General features: G+C 41.5%; 1 protein-coding gene across 1 annotated transcript in view; it reads left to right on the plus strand.

Moving 5' to 3' along the window:
• TBC1D22A (TBC1 domain family member 22A) overlaps positions 1–21619 on the plus strand; it is a 504456-nt gene that overhangs the window by 199103 nt on the left and 283734 nt on the right. Inside the window, exon 8 of the mRNA XM_063446790.1 lies at positions 7685–7799. Within this exon, the coding sequence (XP_063302860.1) occupies positions 7685–7799 (115 nt within the window). The remainder of the gene's footprint in view (positions 1–7684; positions 7800–21619) is intronic.

The following is a 21619-nucleotide window of genomic DNA, read 5'->3' on the forward strand; positions in this document are numbered from 1 at the left end:
GGCTGATTGCCCGCCTCTTGCCTTTGGACTATGGACCAGACTTTATGGGAATGTGATACCCCAGATAGCCATACCATGGAGCCTATTCATATAATGAAAGACTATGGGAAAGACTTTAGCTCCATGGCAATTGTACTGTGTGAGTAGGATCTGCGCGCTATTCGGTAGTTTTGTGCGTGCAGATCCCAGCTATCTGGGGATAGGTGAAATGTCTGTGTGTTATGTGTAAATGTGACTTTATGTATTTTAAAGTGTTTTATGTTGTTTTGCAACCATGTGGTTAATGGAGTCTGCCTTTAGTCCTGGGTAATTGGATTACTTCTCCAATTAACTCCAGGGCAGAAGGGAGGAAACCAGGGTGCATTGTGGGGATGTTTTTCTGCCAGCCAGAAAGGAACAAAAGATACTTTTAGTAACTTTTGAACCCCTGGTCGGATTCATTCCCCTGAATGGATTGATTGTGGATATGTATTTTTATGTGAATGTGATGTATGGTTTTAAAGTTATGAAAGTTGTGTAAAAGTATATTTTACACTGTATGCATAATGGGATTATGTGTCACACTAAAGGGGAGGGGATGTGTGGGAGGTAACATCTATGTCATTGGTTCTTTTATGCCTCCCCCTGGGTGTGGCCTGTATGTGTGAGTTGGAAATAAAAGCCAGGCTGGATGAGCCAGTCCGGAGTTCCTGTTTTAACCCTCAAAGTGAAGTGTCGTCTCATTATTGGGGGAAGGATTGATTGTATGCTGTTCCAGTTTGACTGCTAGGATTGAAAACCTATTCGTATGGTTCCTATTCAATGGTCTACAGCATTCATATGCTTGGGATAATTTAAAGGTTTCTCGGATTCGGTGATTGTGGTGTCTGCCAGAGTGCTTGGAGTCCTCAGGAAGCGCTAGGAGCATCCATTAACGGAGGTACCCGGTCGGGGTGCCAGGCGATCCGTTACACACTCACTCGTCTTATACTCGAGTCAGTTGTCTGTATTATGGCAATTTTCATTGCCATAATACAGACAAGGACCGGGGGCTGTCAGGAAGCTGTAACTTACCTTCACCGCAGCTCCTGTCAGCTCCCTTCTCTCTCCTCCGTCCGTACAGCTCCCAGGTCAGCTCCCTCTGCAAATCTCGCGAGAGCCGCGGGGTCAGAGCGTTGCCACAGGTTACCGTGGCAACGCTCCGCGCGGCCGCGAGAGTTGCAGAGGAAGCTGACCTGGGAGCTGTACGGACGGAGGAGAGAGAAGGGAGCTGACAGGAGCTGCGGTGAAGGTAAGTTACAGCTTCCTGACAGCCCCCCTCCTACAGCCCATCCACTGGACCACCAGGGAGTGAGAGCCCCCCTCCCTGGCCAGCTAACAAGCAGGGAGGGGGGACGAAAAAAAAAATAATAATAAAAAAAAATAAATAAATAAATAATAACATTAAAAAAAATATATATATTACAATAATAATTAATAAAATGCCCACCCCCACCAATGCTCTGCACTCACACACACACACACACACACACACTGCACTCACACACACTGCACTGCATTCATACACACTGCATACATACACACATACACACACTGCATTCACACTGCACTCATACACACACTGCACTCAATTCATTATATACACACTGCACTCACACACTGCACTCATATACACACACTGCATTCATACACACACTGCATACACACTGCATACACACTGCACTCATACACACACTGCACTGCATTCATTATATACACACTGCACTCATATACACACACTGCACTCATTATATACACACTGCATACACACTGCACTCATACACACACACTGCACTCATATACACACACTGCACTGCATTCATACATACACACTGCATTCATTATATACACACTGCACTCACACACTGCACTCATACACACTGCATACACACTGCACTCATACACACACTGCACTGCATTCATTATACACACACTGCACTCATATACACGCACTGCACTCATATACACGCACTGCACTCATATACACGCACTGCACTCCATTCATTATATACACACTGCATTCATACACACACTGCATACACACACAGCATTCATATACACACTGCATTCATACACACACACACTGCATTCATTATACACACACTGTAAATAAATATTCAGTTAATATAACTTTTTTAGGATCTAATTTTATTTAGAAATTTACCAGTAGCTGCTGCATTTTCCACCTTAGTCTTATACTCGAGTCAATAAGTTTTCCCAGTTTTTTTGGGTAAAATTAGGGGCCTCGGCTTATATTCGGGTCGTCTTATACTCGAGTATATACGGTAACTTAAAATCTTGAGCATGGCTGACGTGCTCTCTGCATTGTACTAGTGCTGCTAGAGGATTTCAAAATACCAGACAGTTCACAAGACCTATTTTTGCTGGGCCAGTACCTTAAATGCAGGATCGTCCTTACAAATGCAGGACCGTTGGCACCTGCTAAAGGTGAAGTCTATGTAGGTCATGGAGGGCTTCTGTATAGAATTTAAAGACTATAGTAGGATCATTTCTGCATTGACTGCACTGTTTGTTATATGGAAGTTTTTATAAAGTAGTGCTCACCTAGCAGTTTCTAAAGGTGCAAAAAACTTCAATAATTGAATACATTCAAAGACAATAATTCGTCACAGGTGAAAAAAGCAAAGCAGAACAATTAATATTCAGACTTCTTTGTCATTTTTCTTTTTCAAAAGAGGTTAATGAATGTATGCACAGCGTTTTGAAATTTCAGTGTTATGCAATTATATTTTTATGGAAAATGTTAATGCCAGATCTGCTTTAACCCCTTAAGAACTGAGACAATTGGACACGTTTTGATCAAAATAAAACGTAAACTCAACTTGGAATTTGACTATATGTCTGTTCAACCGTAATTCACCTCTTTCATATTAAGTGCACCCACACTTATTATATATCATTTTATTCAGGAGAAATAGGGCTTTCAGGTCACTTCCAATATGTACCGTATATACTCGAGTATAAGCCGACCCGAATATAAGCCGAGGCCCCTAATTTTTCCCCAAAAAACTGGGAAAACTTATTGACTCGAGTATAAGACTAGGGTGGGAAATGCAGCAGCTACTGGTAAATTTCTAAATAAAATTAGATCCTAAAAAAAATCTATTAATTGAATATTTATTTACAGTGTGTGTATAATGAATGCAGTGTGTGTGTATGAGTGCAGCGTGTGTGTGTATGAGTGCAGCGTGTGTGTGTATGAGTGCAGCGTGTGTGTATGAGTGCAGCGTGTGTGTATGAGTGCAGCGTGTGTGTATGAGTGCAGCGTGTGTGTATGAGTGCAGCGTGTGTGTATGAGTGCAGCGTGTGTGTATGAGTGCAGCGTGTGTATGAGTGCAGCGTGTGTGTGTATGAATGCAGTGTGTGTGTGTATGAATGCAGTGTGTGTGAGTGCAGTGTGTGTATGAATGCAGTGTATGAATGCAGTGTGTGCAGGGCCGGTGCAAGGATATTTGCCCCCCCCCCCCCATATGTCCTGACCTCCCCTCCTCCTCCCTCAGTGGTCCTTACCTCCCCACCCCCGTGTTCCTTCACCCCCCTCCCCCAGTGGTCCTGACTCACCCCTCCCCTAGTGGTCCTTACCCTCCCCTCCCCTAGTGGTCCTTACCCTCCCCTCCCCTAGTGGTCCTTACTTCCCCCTCCCCTCCCCTAGTGGTCCTTATCCCCCCCTCCATCCCATAGTGGTCCTTATCCCCCTCCCTCCCATAGTGGTCCTTATCCCCCCCTCCCTCCCATAGTGGTCCTTATCCCCCCCCCCTCCCTCCCATAGTGTTCCTTTCCCCCCCCCCCTCCCTCCCATAGTGGTCCTTATCCCACCCCCTCCCTCCGATAGTGGTCCTTATCCCCCCTCCCTTCCATAGTGGTCCTTATCCCCCCCCCTCCCTCCCATAGTGGTCCTTATCCCCCCCCTCCCTCCCATAGTGGTCCTTATCCCCCCCCCCTCCCTCCCATAGTGGTCCTTATCCCCCCCCTCCCTCCCATAGCGGTCCTTATACCCCCCCTCCCTCCCATAGTGGTCCTTATCCCACCCCCTCCCTCCCATAGTGGTCCTTATACCCCCCCTCCCTCCCATAGTGGTCCTTATCCCACCCCCTCCCTCCCATAGTGGTCCTTATCCCACCCCCTCCCTCCCATAGTGGTCCTTATACCCCCTTTTTTTTATTATTTTTTTTATTATTATTATTATTATTATTTCTTATTTTATTTGTATTTATTTTTCGTCCCCCCTCCCTGCTTGATACATGGCAGGGAGGGGGGCTCTCCTTCCCTGGTGGTCCAGTGGCAGTTCAGTGGGGGGGAGAGGGGGGCTGGCAGAGCTGTAACTTACCTGTTCTGCAGCTCCTGTCAGCTCTCTCCTCCTCTGCGCCGTCCGTGCAGCTCCTTCTATCAGCTCACACTGTAAGTCTCGCGAGAGCCGCGGCTCTCGCGAGATTTACACTGGGAGCTGACCGAGGTGCTGAACGGACGGCGCGGAGAAGGAGAGAGCTGACAGGAGCTGCAGGAAAGGTAAGTACAGCTCTGCCAGCCCCAGTCTGTATTATGGCAATGCAAATTGCCATAATACAGACCTTGACTCGAGTATAAGCCGAGTTGGGGTTTTTCAGCCCAAAAAATGGGCTGAAAAACTCGGCTTATACTCGAGTATATACGGTATATATGAAACATAATTTAATATGAATAAAATATAAAAAAGTGAGAAATTAAAACATTTTGTTATTCCTTTAGTTCTACGTGACATTCTAACTGTGAATGTCAGAATACTGTTTGCACATATTTGTATTCAGCAATTATGATTATTATTATTGCCATTTATATAGCGCCAACAGATTCCATAGCGCTTTACAATATTATGAGACAGGGGGATGTAACTATAAATAGGACAATTACAAGAAAACTTACAGGAACGATATGATGAAGAGGACCCTGCTCAATCGAGCTTACAGTCTATAGGAGGTGGGGTGTAAAACACATTAGGACAGGAAATAGCAATTCAATAAGGTGGGAGTGAAGCAGAGCTGGAGGAGAGCATAGAGTGCTGCCCTTTAGGAGAGAGCAAGAGACAGGTATGCGAGGTAGAGGTTACTCTGGGAGGCCATAGGTTTCCATTCTTTGTTTGCACTAGACTGAAAATAATAACGCATCCAGCTTAACAGCACCCTCACGTAACTATAGTATCAAAAACTGCCACCACCAAGGCAATTTATATACGAGCTCCTTTGGTTACACACCAAAATCCAGTTTAAAAAAAACAACCACAAAACAACATTTATAAAAGTATTTATTATCAAAATTTGTATTAAGCAGTGTATTTTCAGGTTTATGAATCTACATACCCACAGACAGAATTAGATTAATTATATTATGATAACAAAAAGACAAAAAAAATGACAGGGTGCCAAACTTGCATAGAACAAAAGGACAAACAAAAGCTAAATAGACATATGTAAAAACAAGTTCTTACAATAAAACAGGGCTTAAAACACAGAACCTACACTGGGGCTACTAGCACTAAGCTTTGTACAGTAGGTCTCTGTGAGTTCCTCATTTTGTTCGGTCCTAAGTAAATCAATGAAGTCTAAAGTCCAGGAGGAGTACAGTATTATTCGGGCTGGAATTCGGTTATATATCTGTCTGTCTTTCTGTGTCCACCAAAGCCAGCCTCCATGAACAGTTTATGATACCATTTACATTACTGACGTGCTCTCAACTCCTCAACTCTTTGATCCAAAGCACTTGAATCTAATCTGTTACGGACCCAAAAGTATTATAATTACTGAATTCTGGCTACAGGCACAGCAGGGGCTTTTTGTGAAGGGGTGTCAAATCACACAGCTCCACGCAGCATTGTGTGCCAGAGTGTGCTATCATTGTGTGCTAGCATTGGGTACCTGTGTGCTATCATTGTGTGCAAGCATTGTGTGCCTGAGTGTGCAAGCATTGTGTGCCTGAGTGTGCTAGCATTGTGTGCCTGAGTGTGCTAGCATTGTGTGCCTGAGTGTGCTAGCATTGTGTGCCTGAGTGTGCTAGCATTGTGTGCCTGAGTGTGCTAGCATTGTGTGCCTGAGTGTGCCAGCATTGTGTGCCTGAGTGTGCCAACATTGTGTGCCTGAGTGTGCCAACATTGTGTCCCTGAGTGTGCGAGCATTGGGTGCCTGAGTGTGCTAATATTGTGCGCCTGAGTGTGCTAGCAGTAGCACTGAGTGTTTGAGCTAGTTTTTATTTTTTGCCTGCATTTTGTGCTTGATTGTGCTAGCTTTGTGTGTTTGATTGCACTAGCAGTGAGTGTTTGAGCCAGCACTGTGTTTTTGTGCCAGCATTGTGTGTTTGATTGCTCTAACACTTTGCCTTACATTGCACTTGCATTGTGTGCCTGATTGTGCTGGCATTGTGTGTTTGTAATGTTAGTATTTGGTGATTTGTGTGCCACCTGTATGAAAATAACTTCCCAGTGTATTTCAATGGTTGTACCTTGTGAGTTCTGTGTAATTCTTGTTCACGTTTTCCTAGATCGGTGTCGCAGTGACCTGACATTTCAGACAGATAGTCTAATGCAAATCACACCGAGTGCTTCATTACAGTATCATTCAAATAAGAAATAGTCCTGTAAGCCAGGGACACTTTTGGGAATGTAATACAGAAGGCAATGTGTTATCTCTTTTCCACACACCATGGAGAACCAGACGTAAAAAAAAAAACATAAATACAGTTTTATGAATAATGCATGGGGATCTGCAGTTTATTTTAAAATCTTTGTGACTTAGCATATTTAGCTCGATATTACATTTGAAGATGAAAAATCGTTTTTAGATGCCTATTATGATTTTTCAAGTGTAAAAAAAAAGTTAAATGATAAAGCTTGAGGATTGTATGAGCCGCAGTTGAACAGCGCTGTCAGTTTATGTAGAACGAATCCAATGTCGGCACTGTTTGGTTTTGAATGTATTCTCCTGTTTCCCCATTTCCCAATGCATTTCCACGTAACTCTACGTACTAATAATAAATAAACATTAATGCAAATATCTTCATTCATGCTGGTTATCGAATAAAGCAAACATTTTTCAAAGCATAGATTTCCTCTATTCTCAGACGCTGTAAAGTTTTCTTGAGTCCAGTAAACATTGTGATAGTAGTGACAATTGATTCCAAAGGGTTTGTTTCCATCATCTGTTTATTTACGGTTACAAATATATACAGGTGTAATCCATATTATTCAACCCCCCATTAAAATCAGATTTATTGTCAAAATTTACAGACTTTCAGTTGTTTGCAATGAACAAGTCAAACAAAAGCAATTGAAATAGCTCAACACAAAAATGCTTCAAGTAATTTTCACTTTGAATTCTCACATTAGTAAATTGCCCTGTTAAAACGTTTGTTTAATAAAATGGTATGTTATAGATCATTTTCTTTAGTTTTTCAAATGAATTGTTCAGTCTGGTTGTCTGTCTTCTCTGTGTTCCAATTGGATCAATTGCAGGGCTTAATTCTAGCTATTATTAAGTGATGGCAAATTGCGTATAACAGTTCCCTATTTTGCAGAGATGTCATTGGTTGTTGGTTGTAAGCTACTTATTAAACATTTAGAACTTTTTCTAACTATTTTAAGTAAAGAAACATGTTTTTTTGTTTGTTTTTTTTCCTACAGATATTTGAAAGGATTTTATTTATATGGGCCATTCGCCATCCAGCCAGTGGATATGTCCAAGGCATGAATGATCTTCTCACGCCATTTTTTGTGGTGTTCATTGGTGACTATATGGGTAAGTTAAACGGAATTAACAATTGCAACCTTCACTTTTATTTCTGCAGTTGTAGCAGATTTGCTGTAATGGGATTAGTTTAATATAGATCTTGTTATACATCCTATGCACATTTTCCAAACTATTAATTTTAATGGCGATCTTGTTAACAGAATGTGAGGTTTTAAAAATGAGAAATACAAATATTACGGATGAAATGTTTAGGAAGAGCAATAAAATGGTAAGATTGAGTCCAGAAAGCAATGTATCAGACACTTGATAGACTCTTGTGATCTGTTTAGAAGTTATGTTTATGGTCTGCGTTAAGTAACAAGGATGACCATCCTTTATTCATTACAATTTGATGACCTATTTATTATTATTATTGCATTTATTATAATTTAAATTACAGCAATCATCGTACAATGCGAGAGTACTGTTTATAATTCTGATACACAGCTCCAATCTCTGTAAATGGTTTGAGAAAACATGCTTGATAGATAATGACAACCTTGGAAATAGAGAGATGGAGAGACTGCTCATATGTTGACTAGAGGTGGTCCTGCTAAATTCTAAAGACAAATGAGCGATGGAAACCGGTGCACACATAGGGGTACAACTTTAAATTCACACACGGAGACAAATGGCACTAATTACTCAATTTACTAAATATCGGAAAAAATTAAAACAAAAAGTGCATTTCTTTTACTGGCGTTGTTGAAGTAAAAGTATAAAAATTGGTATTTTGGGGAATTCCCAAGGGAGTTGCATTTTTTCCCCATTGTATAATCTTTATTGTGTGTGAAGAGGCATAAACAGAAAGAGTCGGGGGTGGGATGGAGAGGATGTGTAAACCCAGAGGAAGGGGAGGGCTTATAAGATAGAATGAAGCAGGAAGTGGAGGGAAAGAAGATGGTAGAGCGGAAGGTAGCACATTATTTTATAAGCCATTTCTTTAAAATGACGAGTGGAGTTGAGAGAATATCAGTATTTGACAAAGTGGAACAGATGTGGATTTCCAGATATTATGTTTTAAAACCTGCAGAATGAGAATTTTTAAATTGGACCATGTATGCTGTCAGGGAGCATGTCCAGCAGGTCCGGTCAGCTGTAACACAAATTGAAGGACAGATGCCCTGTATGAGTGTGAAGAGGTACTACTCCTAAAAATCTGTAACATGGTTCCTTGTGACAGGCATCGCCAGCAGCGATCGGAAGACCATGGATAGATGTGTGCTAGTCAGTCTGGCACTAGGGATCAGCGATATATCTTTCTGCAAGTCTACCAATGAGAAGTACACTGGGAAACCCTACTCATATTCATAGCCGCTTTAAACCCCTCAGAGGCAGTGAATGTAGTTTGTGGCTCTGTTGCTGGACATAAGTTGAGGGAAATTGAATTCTGAGATTTTTTTTTTATAGCCGTGGAGAGTCTTGACTACTGGTTTAGCCCCCATGAACATTTTCCAGAGTATGGAGGTGTTAGGTTTGTCTGCTTGCTTCACTTTATTCACTTGAAGAATGTGCTTGGGATGGAGGGATGCGAACAAGGCTCCTGATGGTAGTGGGTAACTCAAAGCAATGTCTGTGAAAGATAGAAGTCTCTTGAAAAAGGTTGTAATCCCTGCGTCTGTCCATGAGGTCAGAGTTTAGCAACTGGAGGGAGGTCGGTGGAATGAAATATAGCAGATAGAAACCCTGACAATTTTTGGGGAGGCCCATCTTGTCCCGAGCTTCAGTGAGATGGTTGTAAGGGGTAATGCTGTCTCTAATCTGGGTTTGACCTTGGGAGGTAGCCATATACAGTCATGAAACATGTAGGGATGTAAGTATGCGTTCTCTGTATGAGACTAAAGGAGCGTGTGGGCACTAGGTAAGTGCTGTAGAGACTGGGCGACGACAAAGGCATAGTATTAAAATGGATGTATTGGACTCCCAGCTCCCTCACTCTAGGAGAAGGTCAGAATATATGATGAGCCACTCTTAAAGGGTTCTAAATAAGTGAATGGTTCTTATCTGCTGTCACATTCTATATTTCTATGAAGAATAAGTGATAGTGAGCTATAATTCTGCCTTCGCCCAGTTATCATAGAGGTTTTAGAGTTTTGGCAAGAGCTTGGAGGAATGAAAAGGGCGTGGTCAGTTTTATACCCAGGTATCCTTTCTCCAGTCTAAGGAACATGTGGACTGTAGCACTGGTGTATCCTGGTTTTGTGCTGCCCTTGGCAGGACAAAACTCAGACACCACCCCACCCTTCCCCCCTGCCCCGCCTTCTAAATACACACACACACACACACACACACACACACACATTCACTGACAGATACGCATACACTAGCTAACAGACATAAACACTAACACACACACACTAACATACACACACACCCTTACCCCCTGCCCCGCCTTCTAAATACACACACACACACACACACTCACTGACAGATACGCATACACTAGCTAACAGACATAAACACTCACTAATAGACACACACACCCTCACTAACAGACACACACATACACACACACACACACACACACACACAATTAACACACACACTAACACACACACTAACACACACTCACTAACAGACATAAACACTCACTCACTAACAGACACACACATACTCACTAGCAGACACACACACTCACTCACTGACACTCACTCACTGACACACATAGACACACACACTAACAGACACACACTTTTTTTTAATTTAACCCGCACAGCGGGCAGCGCTGGCGTGCGAGCACTTTCCCCTGAACTGTCTGCTCACCCCCCTCGCGTGCCGCAGAGTGATGCCGGGAGCCGGAATATGACGTCATATTACGGCTCCCGGCATCACTCTGTGGCGCGTGAGGGAGCTGAGCAGACAGTTCAGGAGAAAGTGCTCCCTCGCCAGCGCTGCCCGTCCGCCTGCCCAGATTGTCAGTTAGCCGCAAGGCTAACAAGACATTTGCTCTGGGCATTTGGGGCGGCTTTTTTTGCTGCCCCCTGGAAAATGCCGCCCAAGGCAAATGCCTGGTTTGCCTCGTGGCTAATACGTCCTTGGTCTGTAGTGCATCTTTAAATTGTGAAAGGCCTATTGGCAGTGCCTGGGTGTTAGACACATTATTGCAGTAATGGTAAAAAGGCAGGTAGAGAGGGGAATTGTATATTATAGTGCAACATAGGTAGATTGACAACGGCATATATGTTATATTAATATATATCAGAATTTAGGGTTATTCACTAAACGTCAGAATTCAAACTCAACTTCAAATTTAAGACCAGAGTAACTAAATTGGAAGCATAATGTAGAGAGTTTTTCTGGTTCATTTATTATGTTTTTGAATTTGAAATTCACTTTGAATTCTCACTTTAGTGAGTAATCCAGATTGTCTTCCTACATCCAAGTGCTGTTCTTCCATGTGCTAAATTAACACACGTCCTATTTATCATGCAATATAACTTGCACAGCAGTTCACGTCGGAGTGACAATAAGTAACTTGTGTGTTTGTTTTTTTTATTTTCCGTCTTAAAATTAAATGAACACTTTATTCAGCAAACCGTGACAAAGGTGAATCTCACAAACACACTTAATCTTTGCACTCGACTGGCACAATTTCTTGCAGATGTATGGATTACACTATTTACATGCCAGAAATAGTTTCTGTCTCCAACAAGGTGCCAACATGCCAATTGTGCACCTACACAATTACAAATGTATTAGATGCGTTGCTTTTAGCAAAATTGCTCTCTAAAAACCTCGGACCAGCAGGCATCGTCTCTGAATTCAGTTATTCAAAGCTGGTTACATTAATCTGTATCTGATTATGTCAGTGAGCATTGCAGCTACATTTCTATGTGACAAACTACAAATCCTTGTGCACTGATGTATAAATCTAGGAATGCAAGAAAGCTAAAATGATTTTCTTTAACCTCAACATTGTTCATTCTTTAACCTCAGTATCCTTCTTTGCTGTCATCACAGGTTTGTCCTGTAGTCTCCTTGCTAGCATGGATGACACTGCTTATTTGGCCTCTACAAGTCTGTACTGCCATGCTGTCACATAATGAGTCCTATATACCGTTTCAGAACAGTATCTATAAATACTTTATTGTTATGATGTCACAGAACTAAGGGGGTGAAGACTTTTAGATCTGTGACGATGACTGAATATATTTATTACTTTGTATAAAAGCTCAGGCCATGGACAGAGCCCTCTTTGTATTTGTCTGTGTATATTTTACTGTTTGATGTATTTATAATTGTGTTCCTAACACTATAGCGTCTCTCTGCCTTTGCATTTTTTCATTAGGGGTATATTTATTAAAAAAAAGAGCTTGCAAAAACAGTAGGCCTCTTCTCTGCAGCCTTTGCAACCCCTTGCCGTCTTCCCCAGCCCAGACTGACCAATCACAGACTTCCCAATGCAGCTCAATGAATCTTTACAATGCACGTAGTCTGGGCAATTTCTGCCTCTTGACTTTATTTAAGCTAGCCAAACAAACCAGGAAGTTACAGGACCCTTTTTCTGATAAACTCTTCACACAAAGCATTATGGCAAGCTATGGATTGTTCCTTTAAAGATGCATTCCAGACGCCTAATGTGAAATACATTATGTATGAAGTGTGTCCTTTTTTTTTCCTTTTAATAATAAACGCAGATTTCAATAGAAATTGGCACTTTTATAAATGTACCTTCTTACATCTTCTTACATATATTATTATAGGTGCAGTGATGGGATTTTACATAGACACTGAGTGAGGGACAATATTCCCATGTGTGTGATACTGTAATGAAGGGGGGCAGGTTGCTATGGTGATTGTAGTGTCCCTTTAACAGTACTTGTGATCACTACTCTTGCTAAAATGCATTTTCTTGAAGCCTTTTTTTTTTCCCGTGCCTTGTTCTGAGACTCCTGATGACTCTAATTTAGTGCCATAAACGACCATTTAGTGTTAATGGAAAAGGGCAAGTTGCCCTTGAGTTGGGATGTGCATGGAAACACCTTTTTTTCAGTTCTCGTTTCATTGGAGGTCTGTTCATTGCTTAGCAACTAATGAGAAGTTCTGCGGCGTACTCCCTAATCATCTCTTAAGTAGGGTAGAGGCCTACCTCGGAGAGTGCTTGCCGCTTCTTCCCTCGTACTTCCTCATTTGACAGATAATGAAAATGTTCTTAATGATTCTAGAGCAGTTGGATCTCTGTTGGAAGACTTCAGAGTTGTTAATTGAAATAAGAAGTTCAGCTGAGATGTGATTAGAGAATTGATATTCCATGTTAAATAGACCATTTAATTAATGTGGTAAATAAGTTTGTCTTAACTACTTTCCCAGCAACTTGCATTGTAGGACCCAAGCGACTGCTAATGCCGTAGCATCTGTGTCAAGATCATAGGTGAACACAAATACGTATTTATCTTCTCGGCAAATACTAGAGGGGTTTGTGTGCCCCGGGAAACGTTGCTTTTTCATTTTCACAGTTTGTCGATGCAAGCCACCTTAAATCACCAACGGTTTTCCTAAGTCAGGAGGTGAACTTTTTCTTTTTCTTTTTTTTTTTCTTTTAAATGTATAAAACATGCAAAAATGTAATATTCAGAAATGTACTGACTTGTTTTTTTTTAAATATTTAAATCTTGGTCACCGTGATTTTCTGTTCGACCTTTACAGCAGTGATAGGCTGCAGAAGTGTTACTGCCCCACTCTCGATTGGTTTTTGCAATCCAAAGTTCAAATAGATTAAAGGGACACTAGTCACCAAAACAACTTTAGCTTACAGGAGAAGTTTTGGTGTATAGATAATGCCGCTGCAGTCTCACTACTAAGTTCTCTGCCATTTAGGAGTTAAATTACTTTTGATTCTGTTTATGCAGCCCTAGCCACACCTCCCCTGGCTGTGACTGGCACAGTCTTCATGACATCAGATGTTAACTTACTTTAGAAGTTTTTATCTCCTCCTCTTTAAATTGAACTTAAATCACATTTAAAAGGCTCCTGCATGGTCTAACAAGCTATTAACAGAGCAAAAGATATAAATTCTAAATTAAACAAAACTTGCAATAAAGGAAATGTAAACAGATTACTTTGCAGGAAGTGTTTAGGAGGTCTGTGTAAGTCACATGCAGGGAGGTGTGGCTAGTGCTGCATAAACAAAGTGATTTAACTCCTAAATGGCAGAATATTGAGCAGTGAGACTCTAGGGACATGATTGATCCATAAACAAAAACTGCTTCATTAACGCCTTAAGGACACATGACGGAAATATTCCGTCATGATTCCATGTTATTCCAGAAGTTGTGTCCTTAGGGCTAAAGTTGTTTTGGTATCTATAGTGTCCCTTTAAGTGGAAACCCACATCCGCAGTAGCCAAGCTGCCACAGAGGACTGTAAGCACCGGTTGAACCGGTTAGTTTGGTGTTAAGCCATGGTTAGTTCCAGTCACTTTCCTTTATAACCATCGCAATATACCTACCGGCTAGTTAGAACTGGAAAACCTCTGGTAATGATATATATATATATGAGAATATATATATATATATATATATGTAGTAAGGCCTTTTGGCCTGTGTTTGTGGGAGGGGCGTATGACACACCCCTTCCCTACTTAAGGGACACCCCTTACCTGGCTCCATACCTTCGAGGTCAGCGTTGCATCCTGAATCCACTTCCGGTTCACGGACGGCGCCATCTTGCTTTCGGAAACCCGCGTTTTTCTTCGGTGTCAGCTGTGTCCAGGAACTCCTTACAGGTCTTTCCACGGCCAGCCACGCACAAAAAACCCGGTCTTCTTCGCTGATCGAGTCCTCAGGACTTCTCAAACGTAAGTCCGTCGCCCGGATCACTTCCCACGGCGTCGCAATAATTTTCAGCCTCACTTTACGGCCACACGCTTTACGGCCAAAGTCTCAGGCAAATTAACCCTCCGGTTTCCGGAAACCAAGTACTAAGTATGTAGCATTCTTATGCTTTACTTTTTCCCTCCTTTATTTCAGTTTGTTTCTATATAAGTTTTTAGTACCTGATAGTAGGATTATTCATTTTTAATGCAGATTACAGTTTATTAAATACCAGTCTGTTTTATATACATATAACGATTATAGCAGGTATTTCATAATTTATGCTGTCACATTAATTATACCTAGGTTAGGGCTCATGTATTATTAGTTCATGATATTATCCTGGTATACATATACATAGTTTTGCTTGAACAACTTTACTTTTTGTGTACCTTCCATTTACACTTAGGAAATTTGTTTTAAACAAACGTTTTTTTTTTTTTTTTTCCCCTGTTTAAACACACCATGTACACTTTTCATTACATGGCACGTGTCATGTGCTGACTTTTCTTTATGTACTCAAATTACATACACTAGAAACTCAGATAATTAATCAGGAATAGGTATAATGTATATATATGTGATAAGGTTTTCTCTAATTTAATTGTGTATATTACATTGTCACTACCATGTACACCCGTTTACATGGCACGTACATTTCCTGACCTTTCTGCATATACTCAAACGATATATCGTGTATACAGAACACGGTCCCAACATCTCACACTTTCAGGTTTGAATCACACTTTTGGTTTAACCTCTCATACGTCTACCTTTCTGCATATGGTCAATTTTCATAGTTTAAACTCATACTCCCTGCACTATGATTACTACAGTAGCACGGCCATATATATATTTTAAATTTTGGTCACCAGGTATACACATTATATGTAGACACTACAAGCTAATCCTGCGTTACGGTTTTTCTCCATAACAATCAGGCGGGGTACTTCCTTACTCTAATTGTTCCCCTTCAACACATACGGTTAATAAAATCAACCACAGCATATCTAGTCTACGTTAGTATCACAGGATCCATTTCTCATACTATCATATCTATTTCTACCCTTTTAGGTTTATCCAGGTTTTCTATACCTTACGCACCATATACGTATACATACTATCAGGTACGTAAGCCTGCTCACGTGTCACATACGTTCTCCCTAAATAGGACATAGAGTACTGGCAAGTTAGGGGTATAGGCCCAAATAGGTATCTCCCCTCTTGGCATACCGCCTATAGTTTAGAGGTCCGCGAGGCCAACACCCCGCCTCAAACGTTTCGGAGGCATACACCCCTCGGGCCACACGTTAGTTAGCCGCCTCGCAAAGTTTAGAGAGGGCGTCACCTGTCACTCCCTTCCCCTGTTTTTCTTTTATTGTCACCGAGAGGCCTACGAATTCCTGCCACTACATGGGTGGCCTCAATATTCCCTCGCGCCAACGCATAGATAGAGCCTCTCATAGCCACTTGGCAAATAGCAGGGCCTCACCTGTCACCAAAGGACAAGATTAATTTTTTCGCCTCACACGGCATAATTAGCCCGCCAGTACATCCCCTGGGTTTCAACACTAACGGTATATTTTCTCATCTAGTATGTCTCAAGAAGGGGTAGAGGATTTCTCCATCCCGAGCACTCCGGCTAGACCAAACTCCCCACCACCGGAAGAAGACATGGCTAGTCCTGCGTCATTCAGGTCCTGGACAATCCCTCGCATAACTAGCGAACTCAGGAGGCGACACATTCCTTTCCCCGCTACTGCCAGGAAAGCGGAACTATACAAACTGTTGCACACCTCAACTGATAACTCTGATGCAGGGGAAGGGACTAGCCAGTCTAACCCGACAGATATACATGGCATGCTTACATCCCTCATGTCATCCATGGGCAAGGTAAACTCCAGGCTGGAGAAACTGGAATCGGTCACCACAGCCCTTACCTTGGCTGGGTCAGTCACTGTGACCCCTCCGCCACTGGTCGAGTTGCCACTAGTTTCTCCAGCCACCACCTCTGACGAGCAGGAGGTTAACCCTGCCCATATGATACCTGAGCACCTTAAGAAAGACATCCTGGAAGGTAAAGATGTCAACTTAGCTGCACTACTAATTGCCTCCCAGGATGTGGTGGAGCATAAAACTTATGCGTATGAGGATATTTCTGTGGTGGTCAAGTCCAGGGATGCACGCCTAAACAGGAAACTCACCATCCCGGAATTTGTGTTGGCTTTTGGCATCTACCGGGATGTCATATGTGCCGTTTACCCTCACAGGCGTGAGGAATTTGACATGTATATGCACAAGCTGGTGGACCTGGGCAATAAATATGGTGGATCGGCATTCTACGATTACCATAGATCTTTTTCTGCAAAAGTGTCAGGCGCCTTCTCACAGTACGGGACAAGGTCCAACTGGAGTAAGATAGACACAGTGATTTTCTGCAGACACTTTGCAGGGCTAAGGACGCCGGCTTGTGCATACTGCTCCTCCATGTCTCATTCTGCAAATTTTTGTCCCACCACTGCTAACGAGCATACCCACGTGCAAGGACCTAGCTCCGCTGGTCCTACGGAGAAAATAGCTAAAGACAAACTGGGTAGACCTATCAAGTTTCTGGGCAAATCCCAGATATGTAATAACTTTAATGTTGGTACATGTAATTACAGCGGTTGTCGTTTATTGCATATATGCTCAAAATGTTTCAGGGCACATGCAAAAATCATGTGTCCCAATAAAATGTATCCCAAACAGTACCTAACGTCTATCAACATATCCCTACTTGCGACATTTCTGTCACAGCATCCATCTACACATTTAGTAGATTTCATAATCTCTGGTCTATCAGAAGGATTCCACACAGGTATCATACATATGCCTTCAGGAATCCTGGAATGTCCAAATCTACAATCCGCCCAACACAACCCTACAGCTGTTGACACACTCATAGCTAAAGAAGTGTCAGAAGGTTTTTTATTGGGACCTTTTCAATCCCCTCCTTTCACTACATGGAGGACAAACCCTATCGGGGTTGTCACAGGAAAATCTTCCAACAAGCAGAGACTTATTATCGATTTGTCGGCACCACACACCTCTACCACTCCTAGCCTCAACTCCCTAATACCATCGGAGGAATTCTCCCTGCAATATTCCACTATAGACCACGCCATTACGGCTATCTTACAGGCAGGAGTCGGTGCATGGCTCAGTAAGACCGACATAACAAATGCATTCAAACTACTACCAATCCACCCCACACTGTGGCACCTACATGGCATCAAGTGGGAAGGGAACTACTACTTTTTCTCACGACTAACTTTTGGTTCTAAAAGTAGTCCAGCCATATTTGACACATTTGCCGAAATCCTATGCTGGTTACTACTCAATATATCCAGATGCCCTACAGTCATACATTATCTGGACGATTTCCTAATGGTCGAGGAGAATTCTTCCCCTCCCACTAGCCTCAAAGAAACTGTCAGCCTATTCAACCAGTTGGGGGTCCCAGTCTCCCCTACCAAGACCGAAGGCCCAGATACCATCATCACTTTCCTGGGCATCATGCTAGACTCAGCCAACATGCAAGCTAGCCTACCACGCACCAAGGTAGAAAACATTCTGACAAACATCAACCTCTATATACAACTACGCACTTGCAATCGCAAAGAATTACAATCTTTACTGGGGTCACTCAATTTTGCCATGCGTATTATACCTCAAGGCCGTGCTTTCATATCACGTCTCCTCAGCATGTTCCCACGGTTTCTACATGATGCACACAGATTAACCCTAGATACCCAAGCCACGGCAGACCTTCTCATGTGGAGAAACTTTTTAAACTCCTGGAACGGAAAAAGCATGTTCCTCCCTCAATTGTCTGACACTTCTCCTACTGTTTGGACAGACGCGGCGTCTACCACAGGTTTTGCAGCAATTTTTGGGAACGAATGGCTTTGGGGTAGCTGGCCTTCAGAGGTGCAGGACCTGGAGTGTTTTTTCTCTACCTCAGCTCTTTTCGAGATATATCCCATCGTGGCGGCTGCCGTGGCATGGGGACATCTATGGACAGGTTCATCAGTCAGGTGTTACTCAGACAACCAAGCAACCTGTTCCATTATCAACAAAGGTCGCTCCAACTCCCTTACTATCATGAGATTTTTGAGGAAACTCGCTTGGTTGGCAGCATGTCATAATTTTTTCTTGCACTGTGTTCATATTCCAGGTATTTGTAACGAGGCAGCTGATAATTTGTCTCGTTTTAAATTCCAGGCCTTTCATCAACTTCTCCCATCAGCCGCGCTCACAGCCACGGCCACTCCACTGTTCCATCAGCTAACAATGGACTAGACGTTATCATGCAACATTGCAGAACTTTGTCCCAACTAGCTCTATCTACAAATACCAGGAAAACCTACAACAGAGCTTTCAGTTTATTCAAAAGATTCCTTTTGGAACACAACATATTACAACCATTCATCATGACATCTTTTTTAGGTTTTGCCTCTTTTTGCCACCTCAAACTCAAACTTTCTTACAACACAATCAAACTATATCTTACAGGCATCCAACATCACATGCTGACCTTACAACCCAACAACTCAAGTTTCATGTCATCATACCAAATCAAGAACATCCTTAGGGGTATACAAAGATCCGAACCCCCGCATACAGCACAGAGGCTTCCTATAGATTTTCATATCCTTAAGAAATTATCACAACTACTAGATCTAAAACCCTTCTCCTTCAACACAACACTAGTCATCAAAACAGCTATTTATGTGGCTTTTTATGGGTTTCTGAGACCTAGAGAGTTTACCGCCATCAATACAACACAATCCACTCACCTACTGCTTCATTCGCACTTAACCAAACACATGGACTATTATATCCTGACACTACCTCATTCAAAAAACAGTCAACACGCTCCACCCGTAGAGGTTAAATACTATCCGACTCACAACAGTTGGTGCCCCGTCCAAATACTGGACTCTTATACAGAGAGTCTCAAGGCACCACCATCACAACCACTTTTTGTTCTACGAGGTTCAGTTCTCACTACTACCAACTTCATGACCCACGTTAGGTCATTACTAACACAGCTGGGACTCAAGCCAGCTAACTATTCAGGCCACTCCTTCCGCATAGGAGCGGCCTCCACAGCCTCCAGTGTTAACATACCGGTTCATGTTATCAAGACACTGGGGCGCTGGAAATCATCCGCTTACACACGGTACATTCCTAACCCTGTACAAGAAGTAAGGAATGCTTTTCAGAACATGTCTTGTTAAGTTTGTATATTGGTAGTTTGTATTAAAATGTTGAAATTTCTATTTTTGCCCTCTTTATTTTCAGGCCTACCTCATCGTCGGTTTCGGCACACCACAACCGACTTGCTACTTTTATACCATCCTACACTTATTAGGTCTTATTTCTCTTTGCCATCATGAGCCCTTCACACAAGTAGTAAGGCCATTTGGCCTGTGTTTGTGGGAGGGGCGTATGACACACCCCTTCCCTACTTAAGGGACACCCCTTACCTGGCTCCATACCTTCGAGGTCAGCGTTGCATCACCCTCCCACCCACACCTCTTTATCAACTCCTTTTTCTTACATTTCTTCTTGGTGGGCCCTCTTTATTTTCAGGCCTACCTCATCGTCGGTTTCGGCACACCACAACCGACTTGCTACTTTTATACCATCCTACACTTATTAAGTCTTATTTCTCTTTGCCATCATGAGCCCTTCACACAAATATATATATATAGCCTAATTATAATATGTATCTATATACAAAGGAAAGTTATTTTCTATTTAATTTGTTTTCACTGCATGCACTTTGGTCTGTGGATACCGTTTTTTTTTCTTCTAATATATAAATATATATGAGCCTTCCTCAAATCCTAATAGACAGTAAGCTTGTTTGAGAGGGGACCTCAAGTCCTCATATACGGTAAGCTTGTTTGAGCGGGGAACTCAACTCCAAATATCACTTTCTATAATTATAAAGCGCTGCAGAGTATGTTGGCGCTCTTTAAATACCAATAATAATAATTACACCTATGAACATAACCTTCCCAGCCACTCTTAAAGGGAAACTCCAGTGCCAGGAAAACGATCCCTTATCCTGGCAGTGTCTAGTAGACAGCCACTAGAGGTGGAGTTAACCCTGCAAGTTAATTACTGCAATAATTACACTTGCAGGGTTAGGAGTAGTGGGAGTTGGCACCCAGACCACTCCAATGGGTAGAAGTGGTCTGGGTGCCCTGAGTATCCCTAAAATCCTTATAATATGGAGAATTACAGCAAATCATTATTTTTTTTTGCTTTGATATGAACTCTTCCTTGAAACCCAATATATATATATGATCTGAGTACTTTTATATACACATACATACATCATTAATAAAAGTGTATTTTATTAATATATATATATATATATATAATTATTTAAATATTAAAATACATTAAGAATGACATTAAAATAAATATATATAATACAAATAATCATTAAATAAATTGAAAAAAATAAAATAAAAATAAAAATAAATTGAAAAAATAAAATAAAAATAAAAATAAATTGAAAAAAATTATATACCGGTTTTAATTTGTTCTAACTTTATTTTAATATTAATATACATATATATTAAATGTAAAATACATTTAGAATGACGTTATTAATACATATATGTATCTATATCTATCTATATAAATATATAGCTATATATAAATGAAATTAAAATATATATATATATATATATATATATATATTTATATATAAAAATTCTACAAATATATTTATATAATATTTTGACATAATTTGGAATTTTGTTAATTACAAACCTGAGGGACCTTCCCGACAACCCAGGCAGAAAGTCCAGAGAATTTGACTCACAAGCCCTATATTTAACTCTGCAACTTTCCAGGGCACCATAAAACCTGTACATGGGGGGTACTGTTTTACTCTGGAGACTTCGCTGAACACAAATATTACTGTTTAAAAACAGTAAAACATATCACAACAAT

Source organism: Pelobates fuscus, chromosome 3 (genome assembly GCF_036172605.1).
Source record: "Pelobates fuscus isolate aPelFus1 chromosome 3, aPelFus1.pri, whole genome shotgun sequence".
In the NCBI taxonomy this organism is placed as follows: domain Eukaryota; kingdom Metazoa; phylum Chordata; class Amphibia; order Anura; family Pelobatidae; genus Pelobates; species Pelobates fuscus.